Here is a 27,417-nt window from a genome sequence, read left to right as displayed (position 1 = left end):
TAAGTCATTCAGTCTTATAAGGGTACCTTGTAGAAGAGCAAGATGAAGTTGAGTGCAAAAGCGATGAATAGCGCCAAGAAACGCAGGTTGTAAAAGTTTCTTGAGAGGTAGTTCTGCAAGGAGATATCCAGATAAATTAGTGGATCAGCAACAATTTTTTATTCCATGGCTTAGTGAGATGGAAGGATTTCTGCTCACCATGAATTTATTCCTCTGGACTTCCAGCTCATTCCACAGCTCAAAGCCTTCCTCAATTGGTTTCTTCTCCTTCTTCACCTTGGTCTTCACCGGCTCTTCAGGCTCCTCGGGTTCTTCTTCTTTGACCTCAGGCTCCGCCTCAGTCTTTTCTGGCTTTTTCTCATCGCTCTCGGTGCTGTAAAAGTATTAAGTGAAGTGTTTCAAGGGCACGGTAGGGACATAACACTACCAACTTTTTTAGGATGCTCAAATTGTCCCCACCACCCTTTAAGCAACCTTGTATGCATTATATAATGAATTCAGTTATCCAGGAAATTTAGACTGTCTTCCCATATGTTGTAAGGATAGAATAGACCCTACCATTATTAAGAAAATAATTTTTATTATGTTCAAACTTACATTTACCCCTTTTCACTTGCTGAATGTGCCGGGTTTTATTGTCCCTACACCAATGCTAAGATCAAACCTACGCCCTTGGTTTCAAAACTATTTGGTGATATGATAGCACAAAATTAGATGGCATTATGGATAGATAAGAATAATGAACTAAAACTAAAAATGCCATTCTGGAGCAATTTGCGGGAATGCTTTCATGCTTGTCGATAATCTCCTGTGGCTTTTGGGGCACTTCCTACTGATTTCGGGGCAAATTTACGTCACTTCCTGTTGATTTTGGTTCTATTATAGCTGATTAGGGGCATTTTTAATTCACTTCCTGTTTTGAGTCCTGTTAATGTTGGGCATTTCCGGGTCACTCCCTGTTAATTTTTTGTTGGTTTGACTGTAACGTCCTGGCAATATTTTGTGAATCTGAGTTTAATCGAAAGTGATCCCTTGTTTTTCACAGTTAATCGATAATTGAAAAGTCGCAAAGTAGAGCTGGAGCTTTTTTTTATTTTTTGTGTGTTCAATGTATTCGAAAAAGATACATGTAAGTAGGGGTGCACGATATCCATTTTTTGAAACCGATATCGATAACTTCCTGCTCTTCATGGCCTATACCAATACGATAACCGATAATATGTATATAATTTTTCAATTCACCTGAGTTTTTGAACACCTGTAGGTCAAAAATACTAGTGGTTGATCCAGCATAGATTTGCCTTTGACCGAAACAGAATTTTTATGATGAAATGAATATTATTATAATGAACAAAACAAAGACAAGAACAGTCTTGACTTCAAATCAAGTGACCATAAACCATAGACCATTTTAAAATAAATATAATTTTGAGTCAATCACAGTCAGTCAATGTGATTATTGTGATTGAGAGATGTGTTCCCCTGAACAATTAGCACTGATCTAAAATAAACATGAACCCAACAGGTCTTGTGCTTTGTCAGCAGATAAAACATTTGGTGCAACAGGAGAGGAGACTTATCGTCTTGATCCATGAAACAACTTTCTTAACCTGGCAATTATAGAACAGCAAGCCTATCAATAACCAAAAGGCCTCTCAAGAACTTGTAAACATAACACTGTAAAATGCAAACATTTGCTAATTGCCATAGTAAGGTTTAAAACTCAGTGAAGGAAAAATATGGCCTCTAGAACAGTAACAAAACTTTGCATACTGGCAAAACAGGAGTGGAAACAAATGTTCACATCCCAATCCAACACTGCGCCAAAAATATTATTAATAGGCCCAATAATGTATAATGTTATTAGATTTATTGGGATGGCGTCATAATTCCTATAATCGGACCGATAATTATCGGACGAATATTAGTCATGCACCTCTACATGTAAGACATGTTTTTCCCCTTTCCCAAAAACAAAACCCTTTTATGCATATGTATATTTAATAAACAGTTTTTAATAAGCCTGAACGATATATCGTTTAAACATCGCCATCGCGATGTGCGCGATAGTCTCATCGCAAGCACGTGCGATAGTTTTTTTTTTTTTTTTAATCCACATACGCCTTGCTTTCTGCTCTGCGCACAGCCTCACACCCTCCCTCTTCCAGTCCTTTGTTCCTCACAGTCACTGCAGCACTTGCATATTAAAGTTAACGATGCTCGTTGTCTTTGATCTTGCCAAAGAAACAGTTATCAAAGCGGAGCAATGAGTCAATCATCGTTTAGCTCGTTAAACCGTTTCTGCAAGGAAGCCGCGCTGGAATGAATGTGTGTGTGTGGAGACGTTGGAGACATATTAAAAAAATGCCAGAAGTGATCATGAGGAGTTTGAAATTTCTACATGTCACTGCAAGAGTCATAGCCATGTTAGGTAAATAGAAGCATTTAATAAAGCCAAGCATTTTTCTACTACAGTACTTTATTTTTGTTCTAAAATGATTTGGTTGGACAGTTATGTTTAAACTGATCATAATTATGACATTTGACGTGCTTAAAAACCATTTATTTATATACATTTTTTAAATCACTTTGGGGAAAAAAGTGAGAAAAAACGTGTTATATGTATCTTTTTCCAACGCTAAATCTGAATAAATACATGAGCACAAAAAACACACCAAAAAAAATAAATAAATAAAAAATTGGGGGGTGCGCTACTTCGCGGTTTTTATCGCGGCAGGTTCTGGTCCCCATTAACCGCGAAAAATGAGGGATCACTGTACACTATGGTGATGGTGATTCATCCAAAGTCTTTCCAAACAGCTATTCTAGTCATCTAGTGAAAATTTCTTTAAAAAAAAAAAATAATAAAATAAACATGTTACTGTCCCACTGAATTATTTACAAGAATTATAAACAATAAACAAGAAGAACGTTGAAAAATGCTTGTCTTTATTAAATGCTTCATTGAGTGAGTCCACTCAAATCTGCTCACGCTGCTCACACACACAATGAGTTGCCACAGCACACTATTGCTTGTGTTTAACAAGCTAAACGACTCAACGCCATTGCAGGTAAAGCTTCTCAAAGCCTCAACGCCTGTCAATCATCGTTAACTTTAACAACTCCAGCTGCCTGCTGAGCAAGAAAAGCAGCAGGAGGGCGAGTGAAAGGCTTTGCGTGATTGGGTCAGGACATGATCTCTATAATATACTGGATTTATTTTTTAATTTTTTAATTGGAAAAAAATCCGCAATGGACTGAGGCCGCTAAGTTTGAAACGCGAAGTAGCAAGGGATCACTGTAAATGTTCGCTAATTTGAATCAAATCCAATGGGGAGTTTTGGTGGGTACAGAACATTGACCATTAAGTCAATTTACTCCAATGTATGCTTTTTATGGTGGGATTTTCCCAATGTTTTTTCAAGAGAAGAAAGCAAAACAGTTTGAAAATTGAATGTTTAAATAGATTTAAAGGAGATTGTATTTTTGTGGATTCACCCAAGGAGACTTTTTGTATTGGTCCAAGTTGAACATCAGTAAGACTGGAGAAACTTTTCTGGGTGTTATTCAGCGATAATGTGAAGTGAATGAGCAATGTCCGTATGTTACTATGAACGTGCCATTGGAAATGAATTAGGCTTTTTTGTCAAAAAGTAGCCGGTGTTTTTCTGAATTTAACTAGATTGTGGATTTTCGATATTTTTGGTGTGGAAACTCGAGGGTATACATAATCCACTACTTACTCTGCTTTCTCCGTTTCTGGTGGAACTTCTTCTTCAGTGACAGCAATTTCTCCTCCTCCTCCTCCTCCTTCTTCTTCCTGTCCTTCACCTCCAGCAGTCTGTGGCAATGAATGCAATGAAACATCTACTCAAGGTAAACTCACTTAAATTAACATCAGAAGGATGATTGGACAAGAAGCGATTGGAGGTTGGAGGTCTATCATCATTATTTTACGTGAACTTACTAGCTTCCTCTTGAGCAGCGGCGTGCCTTCGGGAGTGGGCGGTTCTTCCGGCGTTGTCTCCCCAAAGTCTCCGAGTCCTCCAGGAGCGTTGAAACCAGGCAGTCGCCCTCCTTCCCGTTCTTCTCCATCCTCCTCTTCCTCTTCTCCACCCACAGCGTCCAAGTCCGCCACTCCGTCCGAGTCCTGAACCACCCTCGCTCCCGGCTCCGGCGGAAGGTCACCGTGCACTTCGTCCTGCGTCGGGTCCGGCATGCTAGCCAGGATCTCGGTCACCGTCATCTTCTTGGCGCCTTCCACCAGACCTCCTCCGAAGAGCGCTTTCCAAATGAGCGTGAAGAAGCCCTTGCAGATACCGTAGACGAACATGAGGATTCCCATCAGGACCGTGTAGACGAAGGTAGCCAGACCCATCACCATCTCCTTCACAGTCATCTTGCGCAGCTTGCGGTAGCGCCGCCGCATGTTCCGGAAGGTGAACATATTGTAGAAGTTGACCACGCTGGCTAAGAAGTCCGCGAAGGCCGACGCCGACTCCGGCGCAGGTTCTTCACCGTTGCCGTCCTCCCCTTCGCCAGAGTCTCCTTCCTTAGCCGCCTCTTCTTCCTCTTCCTCGTCATCCTCCTCCTCAACGACTTCACCCTCGGGCTCGGAGATGGAAGCGGCAATGTTCATCTCAAAGATGGTGTCCTCGCAAAAGTTAACAAAGAGCTCCATCTTCTCGCTCTCACCACCCTCGTTGACCACGTCGAAGATGAACTGGCGCTTGGACTCGCGCACCTGCGGCATCTCCCACTGGTTACGGTTGGCCTCGCTGATCTCGAAATAGATGCGCTCGATCTTACGGCTGGCGCCCATGATCTCGATGCGGCCCAGGAAGGGGCGGAAGTAGTTGAGCACGCTTTCCGCCTGCTCCAGGAAGTTCTGCAGCCGCGTGTCGTGCGGCACGTGCTCTGACAGGTTGGTGAGGAGCACAGCGATGTTGAAGCCGATGTCTTTGGCCGGCTCCTGGAAGCGGTCGGCGAACTCCTCAAAGTTGATCATCTCGTTCTCATCCGCCTCCGAGCAGGAGAGCAGGAACTGGATTTCTGAGGGAGAGTACTGCTTCTGGCTATCCATGGCTTTGGAGAAGTCCTTCTTGGAGATGAGCCCGCGCGGGTCGCTGACGTAGTCGCGGAAGGCGTCCGATGCCACAATGTCCTTCAGTTTGAGGAACATGTCGAAAAACTTAAGGATCATTTCCACGTTGCTGGATGACTCTACCAGCATGTCCACCATCTGCTTGGCGATGGTGCCGTTCACGACGTTGCCTGTAAGGGCAGAATAACTTATATTCCATATCCAAGTTGACATTTTTGAACATTTTGACTAATTTTTACAGACCAGTAGAACCAACCAACTCAAGTGTACTAATTTGCACCAAAAACTACTCCCAAGTCTAACAACGTAAACGCAGGGGGGAAAGTGGTTAGAATTTCTTGCCAGAACTGGCTGACATAAAGGTCTACACTAGGGTTGGGAATCTCTGGCAGGAAGCCGATTCGATATGTATTTAGATACACAGGTTACGATTCGATTAAAAAACGATACATTTTTAAGGTCGAGCGATTCGATACGATTTGATACAGTTTAAGAACGATACGGTTCGATACAGAGTGAAAACGATACGATAGTAAACATTTGTTGTATGTGTTCGTACAGTATTTTAAACATATAAAAAAAGATTAAAGATTAAATTAAACAACGTTTCATACCAATGTTATGTTTTATTTTTTTTATGAAAAATAATAATAATAAAGCTTACTATATGACCGTCATTTTGTTGGATGGGATTGATAATAAAATAAAACTCCAGTGACAGACAACAATAATGTGCAGTAATTTAATTACTGTATTTCCTGGTGTTTTGAACACAATAGGTAAGTAATTTAAGTGCAAACTTTCAACGTAAACATCTTACACGCTAAAAATATTAATTATATGCAGCAGCTCTAGAAAAAAAGAATTAAACCTGCTAGTGTTATCATGAATAAATAATAAATTATGCTTTACCACTGGTATAGACCCCAATCACGTGACATCACAACTCTTCCCCCCTGACTGGTGCCACCATATTCTCCGTCAGCTCATCGTGTTTACATATTACCGCTACGTACATTCCTCCAATTACTGCGTGTTTTTCTGCTTGTCTAAGGAATCAGCGCCTAGTAAATGAACCAAAAAAACCTTCCTGACAATCGTTAACATTGATTAATCAAAATGGTGAAGGCATGTGTGGCGGTTGGTTGCAGAAACAGAGAAGATAAACGGTCATTTTAGTAGCTGCTGTGTGCCCATTGTTAAAAGGGCAAATCTCTAAAGCAGCACGGTTTGTTTATCTCGGCCCATGATGCGTTTGTGTTGACAGCCGTCAGACAGCGGCGAAAACATCAATATGATGCCAACACGATCGCAGACTTCATCAGACGGAGACTAAGAAGCTCGTCGCCACGGTCGCGCAAAAGCAAGAAGGTGAGTGCAACAACAGGTGCTGTGCCCAAAAATAGCCGCCCTGCGTGAAATGTCCCCCCTGACGGGAGCGCCCACACGGAAACGACTTTCTTGTAACGTGAATATGTATTATTTTACTCTGCTGGAACTAATAGATGTCATACCTGTGTGATTGTCATTGGGATAAGGTCGTGAAAACCTGTACATTTCTGTTCAAAGATGGTTATGTGGCCCAGTCCACGATTTGTTACTAAAATACAGTACTAACATTTTGTGTAATTTAATTATTTAAAATTGATCTTACAGTCGTAAATCCATTACTGTAATGCGTCCATGAAGCGTTATAAATAAGCGCTCCCGTCAGGGGGGACATTTCACGCGGGGCAACTATTTTTCAGCTCACACTGGCCCGTTGTCGATCAAGTTTCATTTTACAATCGAGACAACGGTGACGCCCAGCTGACCAAATGTCTGTTTATATTCGGGCCGGTGCCGATTTTGGGTACCCGACTCCTCATCGTGACATAAACTGGAGTGTGTTTGGAAATTTTGTGATCTCAGGACGAGCTCTGACGCACGGGACGGGACCGGACGGGAGGAAACATCGGTTTGGGCGTCAAATATGGATCTGGCGAATGGATCGACTGAAGCTTTTCCAAATAACGGCTTATATGCAACTCATCCAATGAGTGTACAGCGTCTGAAAGCACCGGGCTTCCATAATTTGCAAGGGAATCCACCTATACTACAGAAACTACAGTCATTGACAATACGGACACACAATGACGGACAATATGGCGGCACAATACAGCGATCATGTGATTGTGTGGCGTTGGTGATTGGGATCTATTACATGGGGGGGAGGGGGGGGGGGCGGGGGGGCACGGCATTTTAGACAGACAGATCTATAATCATTACTTTAACCTTATACACAGCAAAGTCATTCACTTATGCCTGTGCTTCCACATTTTTTATTCCTCATCACTGTCTATATCTTTTTTGAAGGGCAGATTATTCTTAAGGAAGATCAACTGATCCACATGTTCATGTTTAAGTAGACTGCGTTTCGTGGAAACAATATGCCGCCCTTTCCACCACTGTAGTGGGTTATTTTTCAGGGTTAAAAACTCACCATCTTTGTACCGCTTCACACTAGCTCTGTCCCATGTGAACAGATCTTGCTGCCTTTGTTACTTCAAAGTCCGACTTTTGTTTTCCGGGGTGCGTTGAAAATCAATCGCTGCACGTCGCTGGCGTGGTGTGCAAACTGTCCATTGTTTTATTTTAACATGTTGCTTCGTTGCCACAACTAGTTTCGTTTTGGGCTGTGAAGAAAACGCTACGAAGCGTGCGTTACAGTGGTTTTGTTAGCTCTTGCGTTGTTATGACACGCCCGTGACGATCGGGTAATGACGGCGACTACTAGCGGTTAAATAAATGGGAAGTTGAGGCAACCATGACAGCTGTCACAATCGAAGTGCGCTGCGTGATGATTAACACAAGCACAGCATTTGAGGTAAAAGCTAAATTATTATCGTATTAAGCAATGCATTGAACTAGGTATTAGAAGCTGATTCTTGTGCTCGCGATAGCCGAAATCTATCTTTACTATCGGTTCATCCGGTCATATCGGTTTATACAGTGCTTTGCAAAAGTATTCGGCCCCCTTGAACCTTGCAACCTTTCATCACATTTCAGGCTTCAAACAAAAAGATATAAAATTTTAATTTTTTGTCAAGAATCAACAACAAGTGGGACAAAATCGTGAAGTGGAACAAAATTTATTGGATAATTTAAACTTTTTTAACAAATAAAAAACTGAAAAATGGGGCGTGCAATATTATTCGGCCCCCTTGCGTTAATACTTTGTAGCGCCACCTTTTGCTCCAATTACAGCTGCAAGTCGCTTGGGGTATGTTTCTATCAGTTTTGCACATGGAGAGACTGACATTCTTGCCCATTCTTCCTTGCAAAACAGCTCGAGCTCAGTGAGGTTGGATGGAGAGTGTTTGTGAACAGCAGTCTTCAGCTCTTTCCACAGATTCTCGATTGGATTCAGGTCTGGACTTTGACTTGGCCATTCTAACACCTGGATACGTTTATTTTTGAACCATTCCATTGTAGATTTGGCTTTATGTTTTGGATCATTGTCCTGTTGGAAGATAAATCTCCGTCCCAGTCTCAGGTCTTGTGCAGATACCAACAGGTTTTCTTCCAGAATCTTCCTGTATTTGGCTGCATCCATCTTCCCGTCAATTTTAACCATCTTCCCTGTCCCTGCTGAAGAAAAGCAGGCCCAAACCATGATGCTGCCACCACCATGTTTGACAGTGGGGATGGTGTGTTCAGGGTGATGAGCTGTGTTGCTTTTACGCCAAACATATCGTTTTGCATTGTGGCCAAAAAGTTCAATTTTGGTTTCATCTGACCAGAGCACCTTCTTCCACATGTTTGGTGTGTCTCCCAGGTGGCTTGTGGCAAACTTTAAACGAGACTTTTTATGGATATCTTTAAGAAATGGCTTTCTTCTTGCCACTCTTCCATAAAGGCCAGATTTGTGCAGTGTACGACTGATTGTTGTCCTATGGACAGACTCTCCCACCTCAGCTGCAGATCTCTGCAGTTCATCCAGAGTGATCATGGGCCTCTTGGCTGCATCTCTGATCAGTTTTCTCCTTGTTTGAGAAGAAAGTTTGGAAGGACGGCCGGGTCTTGGTAGATTTGCAGTGGTCTGATGCTCCTTCCATTTCAATATGATGGCTTGCACAGTGCTCCTTGAGATGTTTAAAGCTTGGGAAATCTTTTTGTATCCAAATCCGGCTTTAAACTTCTCCACAACAGTATCTCGGACCTGCCTGGTGTGTTCCTTGGTTTTCATAATGCTCTCTGCACTTTAAACAGAACCCTGAGACTATCACAGAGCAGGTGCATTTATACGGAGACTTGATTACACACAGGTGGATTCTATTTATCATCATCAGTCATTTAGGACAACATTGGATCATTCAGAGATCCTCACTGAACTTCTGGAGTGAGTTTGCTGCACTAAAGGGGCCGAATAATATTGCACGCCCCACTTTTCAGTTTTTTATTTGTTAAAAAAGTTTAAATTATCCAATAAATGTTGTTCCACTTCACGACTGTGTCCCACGTGTTGTTGATTCTTGACAAAAAAATTAAATTTCATATCTTTATGTTTGAAGCCTGAAATGTGGCGAAAGGTTGCAAGATTCAAGGGGGCCGAATACTTTTGCAAGGCACTGTAGTTCTTAAGCTTAGTCTACACGCTACAACATTGCGACACTTCTGCTCAACAACAGCCAACCTTTTACTGCCGGTTTTGCATAGTACTCAGCTCATCTACGGTCCCGTTAGCTTAGCTTATTTTAGCTGTAGTGGCTTCACTTAATAGTGATGCCTTACCTTCCAGGAGAGACAGAAGCATCACCACCATGTCCTTCTGCAGATCCAGCAGCTCCTTCAAAAGCCCGATTTGACTCGAATCCTGAAGAGAAGCCGAAATACAGAAAAGAACAAATAGTAGAGAAAATATTCTTTAAGAGTCTGCTGTTTGGGATAATCCAGGCCCTTAGAGAGGGGTTGTTAATTCCAAAATCATGATGGAAGGTCTTAAAAACGCTACCTCAAAGGGGGTTCTAGTCCAAAAATGATCCTGGGTTTGCAGTTATTAGAAAGAAGAATACATTTTTAACACAGCAAAAAAAAAAAACACATGGAAGTAAGATGGACAGACAGACAGACTCTGATATCTCTGCTTATTTTCTGAAACTGACCACAACCTGGCAGTGAATGATCATATTCCTGCACCACTGACGGCAATAGATGTTTAGTCCAACTGACCTGGTAGTGATCATTCAGTTAAAGTATAACTTAAATGAAATGAAATGTAGTAGTATGAAAGTAAATGGGATGGTGTTGCTTAGGGTAGTGGGCAAAAAAAAACAAAAAACATCTTACGCCATTTTGTTGTCCTGAATCAGGATGCATCTATCAAGGATACAGAACATGTTACCTACAATTTTTCTCTCTATATATAGCATTATCATTAAATTTGAATTTTTCTATGTTATACTTGCCACAAGTTAAGCAAAACAGAGTTAAACAGACTTGAAAATACAACACTGGTAAGACACCAGCAGACTGCTGTATATACTGTATTAACCTTAATATTGCCATTATATCCTATAACTTAATATAACCATTAAAGATGTCCCGATCGATCGGGTCCGATCACGTCATTTTCAAAGTATAGGAATCGGCAAAAAATATCGGATATGCCTTGTTTTTAATATATATATCAAGTCTTTTACTAATTGTATTTAACGTTACAGACAAAATGTCTTACACTCATCCAGAGTCTTTAGTTTTGGCTTAAAGTAGGGCTATCAAATTTATATCAAATATTTTACGCAATTAACGCATGCGCTGCACGGCCCACTCACGCATTGTCGCGTTCAATCTATAATGGCGTCGATTTACTTATATATAGAGCTAAAAGGCAGCGTAAAATGAGTAGAATGAATTTTGGCAGTCTTTGAAGCCTTTTTTTAATTGGCTTAAGCCTTAAAATCCCTCCCTCAACATCTAGGAATATCGTGGGAAAGCAATGTGGGGAAGAAAGGTAGTAGTTGATCTTATTCTTAACACCCTATGTTATTTCCCAACACAGAGAAGATATATCAATAGGTGCCAATACGCACAGTCAAGGTTGCACTTCCCATCATGCATTTGGGCATGGCTACAGTATCATTTACTGAAAGCTCAACAAATACACTAGATGGCATTATTTAGTCACAATATACAACGTCACATTTATCCTTTAAGAATTACAAGTCTTTCTATCCGTGGATCCCTCTCACAGAAAGAATGTTAATAATGTAAAGGCCATCTTGAGGATTTATTGTCATAATAAACAAGTACAGTACTTATGTTGAATGTATATATTCGAGTTTTATTCATTTTTTTCTTAATGCATTGCCAAAATGTATATGATCGGGAAAAATTATCGGGAATGATTGGAATTGAATCGGGAGCAAAAAAAAAAGCAATCGAATCGGGAAATATCGGGATCGGCAGATACTCAAACTAAAACGATCGGGATCGGAACGGGAGCAAAAAAACATGAGCGGAACAACCCAAATAAACATTAACCTTCATAATGCACTGCCTGACCAACAAAGAGCAGCAGGAGGGAGAGTGAGACGACGTGATTGGCTCGGGATGGCTCATTTGTATTTATTCATATATTTTTTAAATGAAAAAAAATACGCGATGAGTTGAGGGTGCAAAGTTTGAAGCGTAAAGTAGCGAGGGATCACTAAATTTCAATTTATTAAAATAAAACCTCCCAGTAAAGAAATCAAAACAACCTGGCAACAACAACAAAAACTAGTATGGAAAGAGGTTAAAAAAATCCAGAGTATCATAATATTCTAAATAGATATACTTTACATACTTTAGTCTGCCAGTACCATCATAGGAACAGGAGAAAAAACTAGTTAACTCGTAAATGGATAATACTGTAATGCTGTGCACATTTTTACTTGAGCATCACTTGAACATACTGTACCTAGCTGACACCATTTACTACTTTCCTATTATCCAGGGCTTTGCTTCCATATTAGGTAAGCAGCGAAACCATAGAAAAATGTACCAGAAAACAGCAAACAACTGAGTATAGGTAAAAAAAAAAAAATATTTGACTTTTTAATATTTAAATCATGTGTGTCCTACCTGAGCTAGCTTCATCATCATATGAGCGAAGACGTGCAGGAAGCCCACCACGGCGTCCCACAACCTGCTGTGCGCTAACGACTGCTGGTTACCCGTGCACGGACCCTGACGGACCACACAGATTTGAAATTTTAAAAGTGAAAAAGTCAAATCGGAATTGATAGACATCGTTTTAACTGGAACATGAAAGAGGGAGCATATACGAAGAGTACCTGGATGTATTCCGTCAAGCTGTTGAAGACTTGCTTGGCCACCGTCATGGCTTTGGAGAAGTTCCTCTTGCCGGGCTCGTCGATGATGTCCTTGCCCGAGTAGTACCAGTAGAAATCACTGATGGACTCCTACAAAAACAGCCAATGAGAATATTTTCAAAAGAGCAGATTTTATGGGAGGAAATTTTGTCACAGGCGCTCACCTGTAAACGTAAGAGGTAGTCCACCGTGCAGATGATGACGTTGATGGTGGTGGTGCTGCCTGTCTGGGTCCTCAGGTAGTTCTGGAAGTCTAGTGGTTGACAATTTTTGTTGAGTCATGTCTGCTTTTAATTCATTTTAAAGAGTGAAATACAAAACTGAACTCAGTTTTTACTCTATTACATACGTTTTTTTAATAGTGTTGCACCAATGCTGGAACTAGTATCGGTACTAATAATGATTAAAGGCTGTTTTAAACAAGTGGCAGCCTAGTGTGAGGGGTTAAGCAACAACCCATTCATTGTGTATGTGGAAACGGACTTCTCGGCAAAAGTGAGTGGCGAACGGCAGTTTTGCATGGAACGGCAAGTTTGAATGAATTTGCGCCGAGAGCCGGGGAGCGCCGCTGTGCCGAAGTCAAAAAAGCATCCAATAGCAGAGGGACAGCCATACATATACAGTGGGGCAAATAAGTATTTAGTCAAGCACTAGTTGTGCAAATTCTCCCACTTGAAAATATTACAGATGCCTGTAATTGTCAACATGGGTAACCCTCAACCATGAGAGACAGAATGTGGAAAAAAAAAACAGAAAATCACATTGTTAGATTTTTAAAGAATTTATTTGCAAATCATGGTGGAAAATAAGTATTTGGTCAATACCAAAAGTTCATCTCAATACTTTGTTATGTACCCTTTGTTGGCAATGACAGAGGCCAAACATTTTCTGTCACTCTTCAAAAGCTTTTCACACACTGTTGCTGCTATTTTGGCCCATTCCTCCATGCAGATCTCCTCTAGAGCAGTGATGTTTTGGGACTGTCGTTGGACTTTTAACTCCCTCTGCAGATTTTCTATGGGGTTGAGAGCTGAAGACTGGCTAGGCCACTCCAGGACTTTAAAATGCTTCTTACAAAGCCACTCCTTCTTTGCCCTGGCTGTGTGTTTGGGATCATTGTCATGCTGAAAGACCCAGCCACGTCTCATCTTCAATGCCCTTGCTGATGGAAGGAGATTTTCACTCAAAATCTCTCGATACGTGGCCCCATTCATTCTTTCCTTTACACAGATCAGTCGTCCTGGTCCCTTTGCAGAAAAACAGCCCCAAAGCACGATGTTTCCACTCCCATGCTTCACAGTGGGTATGGTGCAATTCAGTATTCTTTTTCCTCCAAACACGAGAACCTGTGTGTCTACCAAAAAGTTCTTTTTTGGTTTCATCTGACCATAACACATTCTCTCAGTCCTCTTCTGGATCATCCAAATGCTCTCTAGCAAATCGCAGACGGACCTGGACGTGCACTTTCTTCAGCAGGGGGACACGTCTGGCAGTGCAAGATTTGAGTCCATGGCGGCGCATTGTGTTACTGATAGTAGCTTTTGTTACTGTGGTCCCAGATCTATGTCGGTCATTCTCTAGGTCCCCCCGTGTGATTCTGGGATTTTTGCTCCCTGTTCTTCTTATAATTTTGACGCCACGGGGTGAGGAGGGAGTTGAAAGTCCGTGTTGCCCAACAACAGCCCCAAAACCTCACTGCTCTAGAGGAGATCTGCATGGAGGAATGGGCCAAATACCAGCAACAGTGTGTGAAAAGCTTGTGAAGAGTTACAGAAAACGTTTGGCCTCCGTTATTGCCAACAAAGGGTACATAATCAAGTATTGAGATGAACTTTTGGTATTGACCAAATACTTATTTTCCACCATTATTTGCAAATAAATTCTTTAAAAATCAAAAAATGTGATTTTCTGTTTTTTTCCCCACATTCTGTCTGTCATGGTTGAGGTTTACCCATGTTGACAATTACATGCCTCTCTAATATTTTCAAGTGGGAGAACTTGCACAATTAGTGGTTGACTAGATACTTGTTTGCCCCACTGTATCTGTGCTATCAGGCTGTTTCGGCAGACGAAAAATGCAAATCACCGCCGACGAAACCTTGATAAATGTGCTTTTTAAAATTTCGCGAGCGCTGGGACACTTGAAAAATGACTCTCATACATCTCCTTGCTAAGCTAAATAGTACCTCAATGTGTGTTTGTGTGGAAATGTAGTTCACGAACAACAAATGAACCACCTTCTCATCGAAACTAGTAAAACTCTTTACACGGCTATTATGATGCCACCTAGTCCTTGAAATGGGAAAAGTCGCTATTTTCTTGTGCAACAATGAAAAACGACGTCAGGCTACCTGGTTCTTCCCATTTTGCGCTTGCCGCGGACCGCTCTTCACGCTGCGCTAACACTAGTGTGAAAAGGCATTAAGAAACATCTAGTTCTAGAGATTTAGTTCCCAACCACTGGTTGCTGTACCAAAGATGGCTGCCAGCTGCACACGCCGCCGTAAATATGGAGAACTGCACTTCGCAAGACAATGAAAGACATTCAATTGTGTGGCATCCAATTATCCTTCTGATCCGAATTTAAATGAATTTTTCACTGTAGTTGTCTAATCCAGGTTTCGGAATAGGTATCGGGAGGTAAATAAAAAAAAAAAGAAATTGGTGCAACAATAGATTTTAAACTAATAAAAAAAAATCCCTATTTTCTTAAACATATGAAAATTACAATATTTTACATATATTTTTGTTTTATAAAAAAAATAATGTGGTATTGGAACAGTATCGGCCACACAGTTGGATTCGGAATCGGTATCGGGAGCCAAAAAATGTATCAGTGCAACACTAGTTTTTAAGATGCAGGATCCCTGTTTTCCGAAAAAAATATGAGAAATGTTTTATAAACATACTCAAAATCTTGACAAATGAAACATAATGCAATTTTTATTTAATACATATTTTTCAGCAAAGGATATAGCACATATAATTATATTTGTCTGCAATTAGTAACAACATAGTAAGTCGCTAATGTTTGGTCTCCCCACACCGGGGCCTCTCGCACGTATCTGGGTCAAGCGACCCAGCTAACTAGGGAGAAGCTAACTGTTAATCCCGTTTTTTTACGCTGAGTGTTGCAACTTTTTCAATAGGTCGAAATCATTTCGTTCCCATTTTTCTCTCACAGATCAGCAAAACTGCTAAATTTTAGATTATTACATGAGGTATAACCCCTTCAGGGAAATGTGGAGAAAAAATTGACTAAAACTTTTGGAATAAGCATGCCAATTTAAGTTTTATTCAGCATAAAAATCTGCATTGTTTGCATTGTGTATATTTGTAAGTTTTGGCATGCAATTTGGACACGTTTACGTAGGTTCTTTTTCTATGTTCTGTCACTGTGAATGCAGCCGAATCGGATATGCATGACTTACCGTTATTGTGACCCTCGCACAGAAGCTGGAGGAAGCGGAAGAGGTCACACGTGAATTCGTCATCTGCCATCACTTTCTCATCTAAATGGGCAAATGATGGCAAATTAGTCAGTCCACTGTTCTGAGGAACTGATTTGTTTGTTTGTTTGTTTTTTAAGCTACAACTTAAGATTAGTGTGTTAGCATTGTTGTTTTCAACAAAAGCAGAGGTGTCCAAACTTGTTTCTCATCTTACAATTATTTAACGGAGGATCCAAATCAGGGGAAAAAAAAAAAAAATCTTTTTTTTTTTTTCCTTTTCTAAATGTATTCATTTTACATATTAATTCATTGGCTGCCGTTGAAGGCAATAGACGTCGTCAATGATGGTCAAACATGGCCACTCAGTACCAGCCTTGCGGGTTCTAATGGGTTTGTCTGTAACTGTCAATGGCAGTGAATGAGTTAAGGACTACAAGCAACAAAATATTGCATTATATTAGGGCTGTCAAAATTAACGCGTTAACGCGCGGTAATTAATTTTTTAAATTAATCACGTTAAAATATTTGATGCAATTAACGCACATGTCCCGCTCAGACAGTATTCTGCCTTTTGGTAAGTTTTACATCAAGGCTTTTTGTGCTGTCTAACAGCGAACTCTTGTGGTCGCTTTGCGACATGGTTTATTTTCTTGCCAGTTCAATATGGCTTCACGAAGTCTCCGTTGTGCTTATATGATCCTTGGACAAGATTTGTCCGTAAGTACGGTTGTTGTAAAGAATGTACATATTATGTTAATAAGCGAAATGTTATATTTTTTGTATGAGACGCTTTTTGTTTATGTTTAGTTAACCTGTATAGCGTGCTAAGCTAACATTGTTTCTAATGCAATGCTTGTGTACTTTTTTTTTTGTAGTTTTACGACGGTCTAAAGAGGACAATGGTTTGAGGCCATTTTATTAATAAATCAGATGAAAAAGGAAGAAGTCTGATTATTAAGGCGTCGTTCACTAACTGTCTAGCTTTGGAAAAAGTAGACGCTTCGGAGTGAGGACAGCATAGACAGATTTAAATGACAGTAGAGTGAAATGCCCACTACAGTCCTTAAGTACCGTATGTTGAATGTATATATCCATCTTGTGTCTTATCTTTCCATTCCAACAATTTATTTTACACAATACATATATAATTCACAGAAAAATATGGCATATTTTATAGATGGTTTGAATTGCGATTAATTACGATTAATTAATTTTTAAGCTGTAATTAACCCGATTAAAAATGTTAATCGTTTGACAACCCGACATTATATACAAATATGTATGACGGAAAACACAGACAAGGCTGAAAAGGTAGTTTCTGCTCTTGAACCCCTCTTTAAAATAAACTGCTGTATTTTAAGGCAAAACAGGTGTTGTATTTGATAGAAAAAGGTCTATATGCGGCCATAGCAGTTTCATGGCGCAATATGCCCTCGAACTATTTTTAATTTGTCCGTTTGACCCTGGAGACCCCCGTTTACAGACAGCGCGCAACCACTTTTGTTTCAACCCAGCCATAAAAAGAAGCTAAGTAATTATATTTATTATTCGAAATGTCTACCATTTTTAGCTTAAAACCATTAATTAATGTGTAATATTTATATAAAAAAAAAAAAAAAAGACTTAAAAAAAATTATTCACTCACATATTTTAAACTTTTAAACTAATTACGTCACAATGAAAAAGGCAGTGTCTGTAAATAGGTCACGGATATCTACCTCATAAATATCGCTTAATTGTGTTTTTGTTACAGTCGCATTTCCCCCAATATTTTAGATGATAACTAATCGATCCAAACAATGAAAATTTGAAAAAAAAAAAAAAAAAAAAAGTTCAAAAGGGTAAATATTTGAAGAAGAAAATCTCAACCACTCCTTTATGTCTGTGATTTCTGCCTCGTGACCCTTGTTATAATACTGTTTTTCAACTATAAAATCCCAACAAAGTCCGGCTGTGGGCATTCACAGCTGTGTCTTGACACTCGGTGATACATGCTACACGGAGTTTTGTGATCGAAACAAGGTAAGTGCACGATAATATCTCGTTAAAATCATGGTGTCTTTAATTAAGCTCTCTCATGCTTTCACCTCGGGTTACCGGAAAGCCACAAAAAGACAAGACGGTCGAACGCTAGCACGAAATTTATGGACACAGCAGGCTAACTGACTAGCATGCTGTCCACTATCTTTTTGACTCTTGTTGCCAATTGTATTGCTTATTATAGGATGTCATCGATGTATTGGATACAATAGATGCTTAAATCATAAAGCCTAGGTTATAGGCTTCAAGGCTAAATACAATAAATAGATAGTGTTATATACACACATTTATATGTTCCCTTTATGCATACGGAGCCTTTTATTCTCAGTATCTTGCATTCACATTGTTTAATCATAATTGAAAATATATTTTAAAAGCCCACTGCAAAAATTAAAGTATTATGGTTTTGGAATTTAATCCCTAAAATTCCCCTGGAAATGTTTTTTCTTCTCACAGATTAAAATCAAGCCAAATCAAAAACTGTATGCAGTAAAGTTATCACTAACTATAAAGCTAACTCCCCGTTTAGCCATGTTTATTTACAAAATAAAACACAGGGCTAAATTAAATCTACATTTACTCACCAATTTCACACAAATTTCCTCAATTTTTGCAAATCCACCTACGTCTTAGTGCATTCATATTGATTATCAAAGACTTCAGTAGACAAAAAGGGGTAATCTTGAAGTGTTCGTTATTTATTATGTGCCAGGATAGGTGTCCAAAGCCTTTTTTAAATGAGAAACTCTCAAAAATGTCTATTTTTCATTCACCTGATTTGACCTACTTTTAAGGTGTGAAAAAATGTCCTCCTTTTCAAAATTTTTCTTCCACCAGAAAATGGAGATTTTAAGCTTTCCAACGATGTATCACACATGCATATAGTACAATTTTGAAATTTGGCCAAATTGAGGCTCTTAGAACGGAACTTCAAGTCACCTGAGTGTTTTCCGCCATATACAATATATATAAATATTTACAGTGGGGCAAATAAGTATTTAGTCAACCACTAATTGTGCAAGTTCTTCCACTTGAAAATATTAGAGAGGCCTGTAATTGTCAACATGGGTAAACCTCAACCATGAGAAACAGAATGTGGAGAAAACCCCCAGAAAATCACATTGTTTTATTTTTAAAGAATTTATTTGCAAATCATGGTGGAAAATAAGTATTTGGTCAATACCAAAAGTTCATCTCAATACTTTGTTATGTACCCTTTGTTGGCAATAACGGAGGCCAAACATTTTCTGTAACTCTCACAAGCTTTTCACACACTGTTGCTGATATTTTTGGCCCATTCCTCCATGCAGATCTCCTCTAGAGCAGTGATGTTTTGGGGCTGTCGTTGGGCAACACGGACTTTCAACTCCCTCCGCAGATTTTCTATGGGGTTGAGATCTGAAGACTGGCTAGGCCACTCCAGGACCTTGAAATGCTTTTTACGAAGCCACTCCTTTGTTGCCCTGGCTGTGTGTTTGGGATCATTGTCATGCTGAAAGACCGAGCCACGTCTCATCATCAATGCCCTTGCTGATGGAAGGAGATTTTCACTCAAATCTCTTGATACATGGCCCCATTCATTCTTTCCTTTATGCAGATCACTCGTCCTGGTCCCTTTGCAGAAAAACAGCCCCAAAGCATGATGTTTCCACCCCAATCCTTCACAGTGGGTATGGTGTTCTTCGGATGCAATTCAGAATTCTTTCTCCTCCAAACACGAGAACCTATGTTTCTACCAAAAAATTCTTTTGGTTTCATCTGACCATAACACAATCTCCTAGTCCTCTTCTGGATCATCCAAATGCTCTCTAGCGAACCGCAGACGGGCCTGGACGTGTACTTTCTTCAGCAGGGGGACAAGTAAGTCTGACAGTGCAGGATTTGAGTCCCTGGCGGCGCATTGTGTTACCAATAGTAGCCTTTGTTACTGTGGTCCCAGCTCTCCGTAGGTCATTCACTAGGTCCCCCGTGTGGTTCTGGGATTTTTGCTCACCGTTCTTGTTATCATTTTGATGCCACAGGGTGAGATCTTGCATGGAGCCTCAGATCGAGGGAGATTATAAGTGGTCTTGTATGTCTTCCATTTTCTAATAACTGTTCCCACAGTTGATTCCTTTACACCAAGTGTTTTACCTATTGCAGATTCAGTCTTCCCAGCCTGGTGCAGGTCTAGAATTTTGTCTCTGGTGTCCTTCGACAGCTCTTTGGTCTTGGCCATAGTGGAGTTTGGAGTGTGACTGACTGAGCTTGTGGACAAGTGTCTTTTATACCGACAATGAGTTAAAACAGGTGCCAATAATACAAGTAACGAGTAGAGCCTCATTAGACCTCGTTAGAAGAAGTTAGATCTCTTTGACAGCCAGAAATCTTGCTTGTTTGTAGGTGACCAAACACTTATTTCCCACTCTAATTTGGAAATAAATTCTTTAAAAATCAAACAATGTGATTTTCTTTTTTCCCCCCACATTCTGTCACTCATGGTTGAGGTTTACCCATGTTGACAACTACAGGCCTCTCTAACCTTTTCAAGTAGGAGAACTTGCACAATTGGTGGTTGACTAAATACTTATTTGCCCCACTGTGTATGTACAGTATATACTATATATATATGTAGTCACCTGATTTCGAAAATCTGCCACGTCATCTGATCGGGGTATCCCTAATATGTACACTACTGAAACAAACAATATAAATTACGAGAATGCCAAACAGCAAAAAAAAAAATTAAAAAATTAAAAAATTTAAAATCATAATCAAAATAGCTCAAATTATCACATTGGATTATTATTTTGTTATCTAAGCTTATTTATGTAAAACAAAAGACTGAAATTCTATAATTTTCGACATTGATTACAACATGTCATGTTTTGACCCCTGTGCTATTTGAGAGGCACTATTTAAGTGACTAACGCCATCTAGTGTTAAAGCTGAGAAATAAACTGAACTCAAGATACTTGTGCGATCCATTTTCAATCTTTTTTTTTAAAAAAAATTATAATTTGCCAATAAAAAAAGTGGTGGGTGGCAGCTGTTTGTTGTCTGTTGTTTGGACACCTCTGAACGAAAGGTTTAAGATATTTTTTGGCTGATTCTTTCAGATTTGAGAGCAAAGAATCAGTTTCAGGCTAAACATTCCATTGCTGTACATGCGACATGAAAAATGGCATGTAAAGCAAATGCGCCATGTCAAAACTCAACATTCTGGTGTAAAAGTGGTGCCTTGCCTTCCATTACAAAGGAGTTCACATGCAAGGAAGGCTGGCAAATATATACAAGCATGCTTTGATTCAAACAAAAGTCTGGGAGAAAAAAATCATTTGGACATTTGAAGTCATCTTTCAATAGTAAAGTAACTTTGAGGATTTAAATTGAAGTGATCCGCCTTGACTGAGGCGCATTCTGTTTTAATCAAAATTACTTATTTAAAAGAGTTATGATGAATATGATGATGATGATGATAAAGCAGCTTTAGGCAGCATTTGAAAACGTTTAGTTGTACTGGGTCTTGAGAAGCGGATTAATTTCTCACGCAAGGCGGCTAAGGGACGTCTAGTTACCACGTTCGAGCTTCTTATCTGATGGCAGCGACGGGAGAAGGCGGAAAGAAAGGACCAGAAGAGAAGATGCAGTGAGTGTACAAACCTCGGTGCAGTCAGTCAGTCCATCAACCACATGAGACAAGAGTTTCCCATCAGGAGGACTCTCACACACGCAGTCGGACACACACAGATGCACATCAGAACACAGTGCAGTAAAATGGTCCGGTAGAATAGTGGTTCCAAAAACTAGGTTCAACAAACATTTTTTTTCTAGATAAAAAGCTGTACTGTATTATCCAAAAATTCTTTAAAAAATTTTTTTTAATTAAGTAAAAAGTTCAAGAGATTCCAATTTTGGAGGGGGCCTAAAGGCACATTTTCGCAAAAATGTAGGCATGTTTTTAGAAGAGGCATATACTGTATGTTGTTTAAGAGGTAAAATGCATATTTTTTCCAAAAATACAGACTTTTTTGGAAAGAATTGTTAAATGAATAGGAAAGGATGAACAGGATATGGTCCTATTTTATGACTACAGTGGTACCACGACTTTTGAACGTCTCTACAAACAGAATTTTGAGGTTCCGACACGCCTCAACGGGAAAATGTTGCCTCTTGTTATGAAAGAAATTTCAGGATATGAGAGACAAAAGTACAGTACAGTACTGTAAAAGATCCGCATGTACATTTTGCTTTTAAATGTTAAAATCCTGCTACCCTATTGGTCATAATTTTTCCCATCATGCTTCATTAACGTGACTCTTCTCTCCTATTGGCCTATTGTTGATGACGTTTTAATTTGGGTGTCAATGAGAGCTCAAGTGGGTATTTTTTTCACGGTCCTATTCTTTCAAGAATTACGGTATACTTTTCAAAAACAAAAGCACCCCCCCCCCCCCCATTAACAAAATAAAAACATCCTATTTAGTGCTCAAAGACATACAGTATTATATTTTAAGAAAACAGCCTTTTTTCTCGAGAATTAAGGTTTATTTAAAAAAAAAAATACAGTTGTAATTTTTCAATAATACTGCATTTTGTAACCCCCACAAAAAGCTTACAAGCTTAAATGCATATTTTTTCAAGGATGCGGTCCTATTCTTTCAATAATTAATGCATAATTTTTTAAAAAAGCACATTTTGTACAAGAATAAAAGCATTTATTTGGAGAGAGGAGTGGTTTCTATTTTATTTCAAAGACATTTTTTTTAAAAGAGAAAAAAAAATTTTTTTTTTTTTTTTAAAGCATAAAGATATTTTTTTCCAGAAACATATTTTAAAAAGTTAAACTTGAGAAAAGTTATTTGCTTTGTGTGCATGTGGCATGACTTTGTACTCACTGGTGCCCTCTTCTGACACCATTCCAAGTCCTTCTGCCTTGTTTTGCCTCTCGAAAGCGTTCAGGTCCAAAACGCTGCTCGCAAATCACACGAAATTAGTTTAAACAGTGCAGTATTTCAATGTCCAACTTTCAGCTCTGACAAATATTTAAAAAATAAAGAGTCAAAAAGTGAAGTCAAGAAACCTGCAAGTCTGCATCAGCGTTTGAACACTGAGGAAAAACCCCACATCCTTTTTGTCCTTCAGGTAGTCCAGCATTCTCTGCACGTGAGAAAAAAAATCCAAGACATTACCACTTTTGGGCTGCCATTGACAGCAATATCACAGACGTCCAATGTATTTGAACAACCTGCTGCACGTCACAGTTGCCTCCATTGAGGATAGAGATTCCCAGCTTGAGAGTGGACGAAACCATAGCGCCAGGCTCACCTGGCCAAAAACACAACTGGAGTTGAACACCTTCACGAAAACAATGGCCGCCATTGATTGAGTGGATTTTCCCCTTCCCCACCTTTACAGGCACTTATCATCTGCAGCACCATCTCAGCAGCTCCTCTGTTGTGCAAACGTGACTGCTGATACAGAAGCCTCTGTTTCTCCATCTCCTTTTCCTATGGGGAGGCAGAGCAGGAGGAAAGCCACTGTGACCACGCCCACGCAGAGTGCACGGCCCCCCCACACTCTCTCGCAAGCACACATGGTTTCTCTCTCACTCACACCTGCTTCTACTGTGTGCATTAGTTGATGAAGTTATCTCAGCAGCTTGATAACTTCCACAAACGGCAGCCAACATTTGGGACAAAAACACAACACGCATACAGACACATACACGCGAAACAAAAGAAAAATCATGTCAGGCATGCAAGTCAGGATTCAACAGAGTACAAAAACACTGGTGCCATATTTGCAGCGTTTAGTGGCAGCAGTTCAAAGAGGAGATATTGCAATCTGATGATTAAATTGAAAGGAAACGAAGAAGCACTCTGAGAGCAGACCTCACACAGACCAGACACATAATCAAACTCCTCCCATGGCCATCTCAGTCCCCAGACCTTGTTTTGTTGGCAAAAGGGGGTTGTACAAAGTATTAACACCAGGGGTGCTAATAATTGTGACACACATTATTTGATGTCAAATAATTATTTCTTTATGTGGGATTTGTTTCCCACTGAATAAATGCACTTGTATTGAAGGTTAGATTTTTCTCTTTTTTTCCATTAAGGTCCCATATTATTTGAATAAAGAAATATTAGAAGCTAAAAAGCACATCTTTTTCGGGGGTGCCAATAATTATGGAGGGCACTGTATAAGCTATGTCGACACAAGATGGATAATGGCCTTAAACGTGTAATTACTTGGACTATACCACATGTCGGCTAAGCTAGTATGGATTAGTTGATAGACGGTTAATGTAGGCGGGTAATTTTACCCCCCGCCAATGCGCCTCTAACTCTAAAGCTGCCTTGACCGGAGCATTCACAGCCATTCTGTCAGATTTTCAGGGCATTTGTAGGTCACTTCCTGTTCATTTTAGGGTATTTCCAGGTCATTTCCTGTTGAGTTTGAGTCACTGCCTATTCATTTGGGTGATTCCCAGGTCACTTCCTGTTCTGTAACACAAAATGAACAGGAAGCGACCCATAAAATACCCAAAAATCAACAGGAAGTAACTTAAAATCAACAGGTAAATGACCTAAAATGGCCCAAAATCACCTCATTGGCTGGCATTGGCTGCTAATGACGGCCGTAGACGTTCAATCCGTTTGAAGTGGGAGAGATGGCAGCAAATGAACGAATGTCCAACACTGTCGTTTTTGTTCTATTTTTGTGTTTTTGGTCAAATTGTTTGGCGTATTGTCTTCGTGAGTTAATGTTGCTAAACAATTTGAATTTATTATCATTGATTGATTTAATTACATTTTATTTTTCAGTATCAAATGGTCAAAAAATGTACCTTGAGTTTATTGTGACGGTTTTTCAAAAAAAATTTTTTTTTAATTTAGGCAAATTAATGCGGGTTTTCTTCTGTTACAAACAAAACAATATTAATAAAGTTATGCTTTATTCTCAGGTTGATCTATTTTACTTTTTTTCTTTTATTATAAAAAGGACACAATGTTATGCAGAGGTGTAATTATAATAATAATGATTTTAGAGAAAACTGATACTATTTACAGCGGCGGCAGAGAGTTGGGGGTGGGGGGGTGAAACGGTTACGTCTTCCTGGGAGGGGCGTAATAGAAAATAATTGAGAAGCACTGCTGTATCATAAGAGAAAGAGTCAAAAGTCAGAGGTCACAAATGTGGCGGTCTATGGAGGTTTGCTCTCTCAGAGTGCTCCTCTATTTCAGAACAATTTTTCAAATTGTTCTGGAAAAAATGCCTTTATTCTTAAACATAAAAGGGACTATATTTTGGGGAAAAAATATCACTTCAATTATATATTATGTATACAATACAATTAGGACAAAAAATGGCTTATTGTTAAAAGGAGGGGTGTATTCTAAAACAAAATGCCTTTAAATAAACATTAAAGTATGAAATAGAATATAGAAAAAAATGCTTTTTGTTAGAAAATAAATACTTCATTCACACATGCATTCATATCCTCAAAATCTTAAAAATCTGAACTTGAATGGATAAACACCTCAAGCCACATTATATTGAAATCGGGTCATTTAAAACTAATATTACACTACTCATAGCAGCACTATTGTAGTACCTTGAGATAAAAGTTGAATCATAACTCAAAATATATTTCTTATTCCCTATTCAAGATAATCTTTATCATAATTCATTCCGGCCCACTCCCGTAAAAAAGCACTTTAGATTAAATACAATGAATGATCTATAATGATTCTTTTTTTTTTTCAAAACTCCTCAAATCTATTGCTCATAAGCCATAGAAATATATTGCTCACTCGTATCTCAAGGCGCCACTCTATACCATCATTACAATGCAGCTGCGCTACACTGTGTCACACTACATTATCATACATTACTAGCCTTTAAAACACATTTAGCCACCCACTGAATATCATGCCCCGCCCCTCCATCCCAGCTCCCCCCCCCCCCCCTCACTATTTTCACCTTTCCTGTCCTGTTGCTATAGTATGAATGTTGTAAGACTTGTTTAGGGGTTGTAAAGTGTTCAACTCATCAAGTTAAGTGAGTGTGGGACTTTGCACTGTTCATGCTTTACTGTTAGTTAGAGTTAAAACACGGTTCGATGATGTAAGTACGAAAAAGGGAGGGGAATGTGTGAGTCTGGAGGAGGTGACAAATCCGGTTGGATGCAAAACTTGGTCCCCGGGGGGGTGAAATTAAAACTCTGCGATGTTCCGAGCTCAGTCCACCATCGCAGGAAGTGTTATGAGTGAAACCACACGTAAAGATTTTAAAATAAAAAGACGAATGGAGTTGCTTGTGTTGTATAGCTAGGGGGCGGTGCGAGTGTGTTGGTGTTCGTGTGGTCACTGTTGGCTCGGGGAGCTGCTTCTTGGCTGACTCCCCTGTCTCCCCTTCCCCTGGTTCCCCCCATACCATCTCTGTCTGCCGCACCTCAAAGGATGGCTCCTCCCCCTCTTGCTCCTCCCCTTCGTCATCCTCACCAATATGGCAACTCTGGAGTGAAGTGAAAAAAAAACGAGGAAATTCAGTGGGAACGTGCCAGAACTAGAGTAGGTGTGAGTTAATGAGTTAAGTTCGGGGTGTCAAACTCATGTTTGTCAGTGGCCACATCGTAGTTATTGTTTGTTTCGGAGGGCCGTTATGTCTGCCAACTACTAATATAGGGCGGCCATGATTAATTGGCAAACTGACAACTAATGAATTGTCATCAAATTAATCTTTCGAGAGTCGATGAATAGTTTAGAGCAGGGGTCCCCAAACTGCGGCCCGCGGGCCGGATACGGCCCACCTCCACATTTGGTCCGGCCCCCTGAACAATACCGGAGAGCATTTTTAATTTTTTTTCTCTCAATAGTGTTATTTATTTCCTGGCCTTTTTCTGTGAAGAACTCAGAGAGGGTTATTTGGTTATTATCTACTGTATTTAATTAATAGTGTTTATTATATTGTATTATATTATATTTACTTTTGTTCCGTCAAGAATCCAGAAAGGGTTATTTGATTGTGGCTTTCTGAAAAAAAAATTAATTTTTACATTTAGACACTCCTACAATCGTCACACTTTTTCTGTTACAAACTGACCCCGGCCCCTCATCAGAGAAGGGAAAAGTTATGTGGCCCTCACAGGAAAAAGTTTGGGGACCCCTGGTTTAGAGACATTGTTGATCTAAAAATTGTCCAAATCTTCTGAGATGATTAATTGCAAATATTCTCTTTAATCATTTTTTTTTTTTTTTAAACAATTAAGTTTTATTTATTCATTCTTTTTGTTTTCGTTATTTATTTTTTGTCTATATACTAGTGTGTATTTTTTAATTATTGTTATTTTTAATGTATTTATTCTGTTTTTTAATTTGATTTATTTATTTATTTGTTTTTTTTATTATTGATAAATTTTTAATTTTTTAAATCTAATTTATTAATATTTATTATGATTATTATTTTTTAATTCTGTAAA

General features: G+C 39.4%; 1 protein-coding gene across 1 annotated transcript in view; it reads right to left on the bottom strand.

Annotated features, from left to right (window-relative positions):
- The window catches only part of LOC130911111 (ryanodine receptor 1-like), a 218,439-nt gene that overhangs the window by 19,563 nt on the left and 171,459 nt on the right, over positions 1 to 27,417 (bottom strand). The window contains exons 82-95 of the mRNA XM_057828826.1: positions 26,391 to 26,453; positions 23,341 to 23,440; positions 23,179 to 23,258; positions 23,014 to 23,090; positions 22,829 to 22,902; positions 15,891 to 15,971; positions 12,624 to 12,712; positions 12,421 to 12,549; positions 12,209 to 12,313; positions 9,878 to 9,959; positions 3,968 to 5,274; positions 3,744 to 3,841; positions 199 to 373; positions 27 to 113 (exon numbers count right to left, since the gene is read on the bottom strand). Of these exons, the coding sequence (XP_057684809.1) occupies positions 27 to 113; positions 199 to 373; positions 3,744 to 3,841; positions 3,968 to 5,274; positions 9,878 to 9,959; positions 12,209 to 12,313; positions 12,421 to 12,549; positions 12,624 to 12,712; positions 15,891 to 15,971; positions 22,829 to 22,902; positions 23,014 to 23,090; positions 23,179 to 23,258; positions 23,341 to 23,440; positions 26,391 to 26,453 (2,547 nt within the window). The remainder of the gene's footprint in view (positions 1 to 26; positions 114 to 198; positions 374 to 3,743; positions 3,842 to 3,967; positions 5,275 to 9,877; positions 9,960 to 12,208; positions 12,314 to 12,420; positions 12,550 to 12,623; positions 12,713 to 15,890; positions 15,972 to 22,828; positions 22,903 to 23,013; positions 23,091 to 23,178; positions 23,259 to 23,340; positions 23,441 to 26,390; positions 26,454 to 27,417) is intronic.

Source organism: Corythoichthys intestinalis, unplaced genomic scaffold (assembly GCF_030265065.1).
Source record: "Corythoichthys intestinalis isolate RoL2023-P3 unplaced genomic scaffold, ASM3026506v1 HiC_scaffold_23, whole genome shotgun sequence".
NCBI lineage: Eukaryota > Metazoa > Chordata > Actinopteri > Syngnathiformes > Syngnathidae > Corythoichthys > Corythoichthys intestinalis.
Note: the sequence above shows the minus strand (reverse complement) of the source record. Positions and strands in the feature narration are given on the sequence as shown.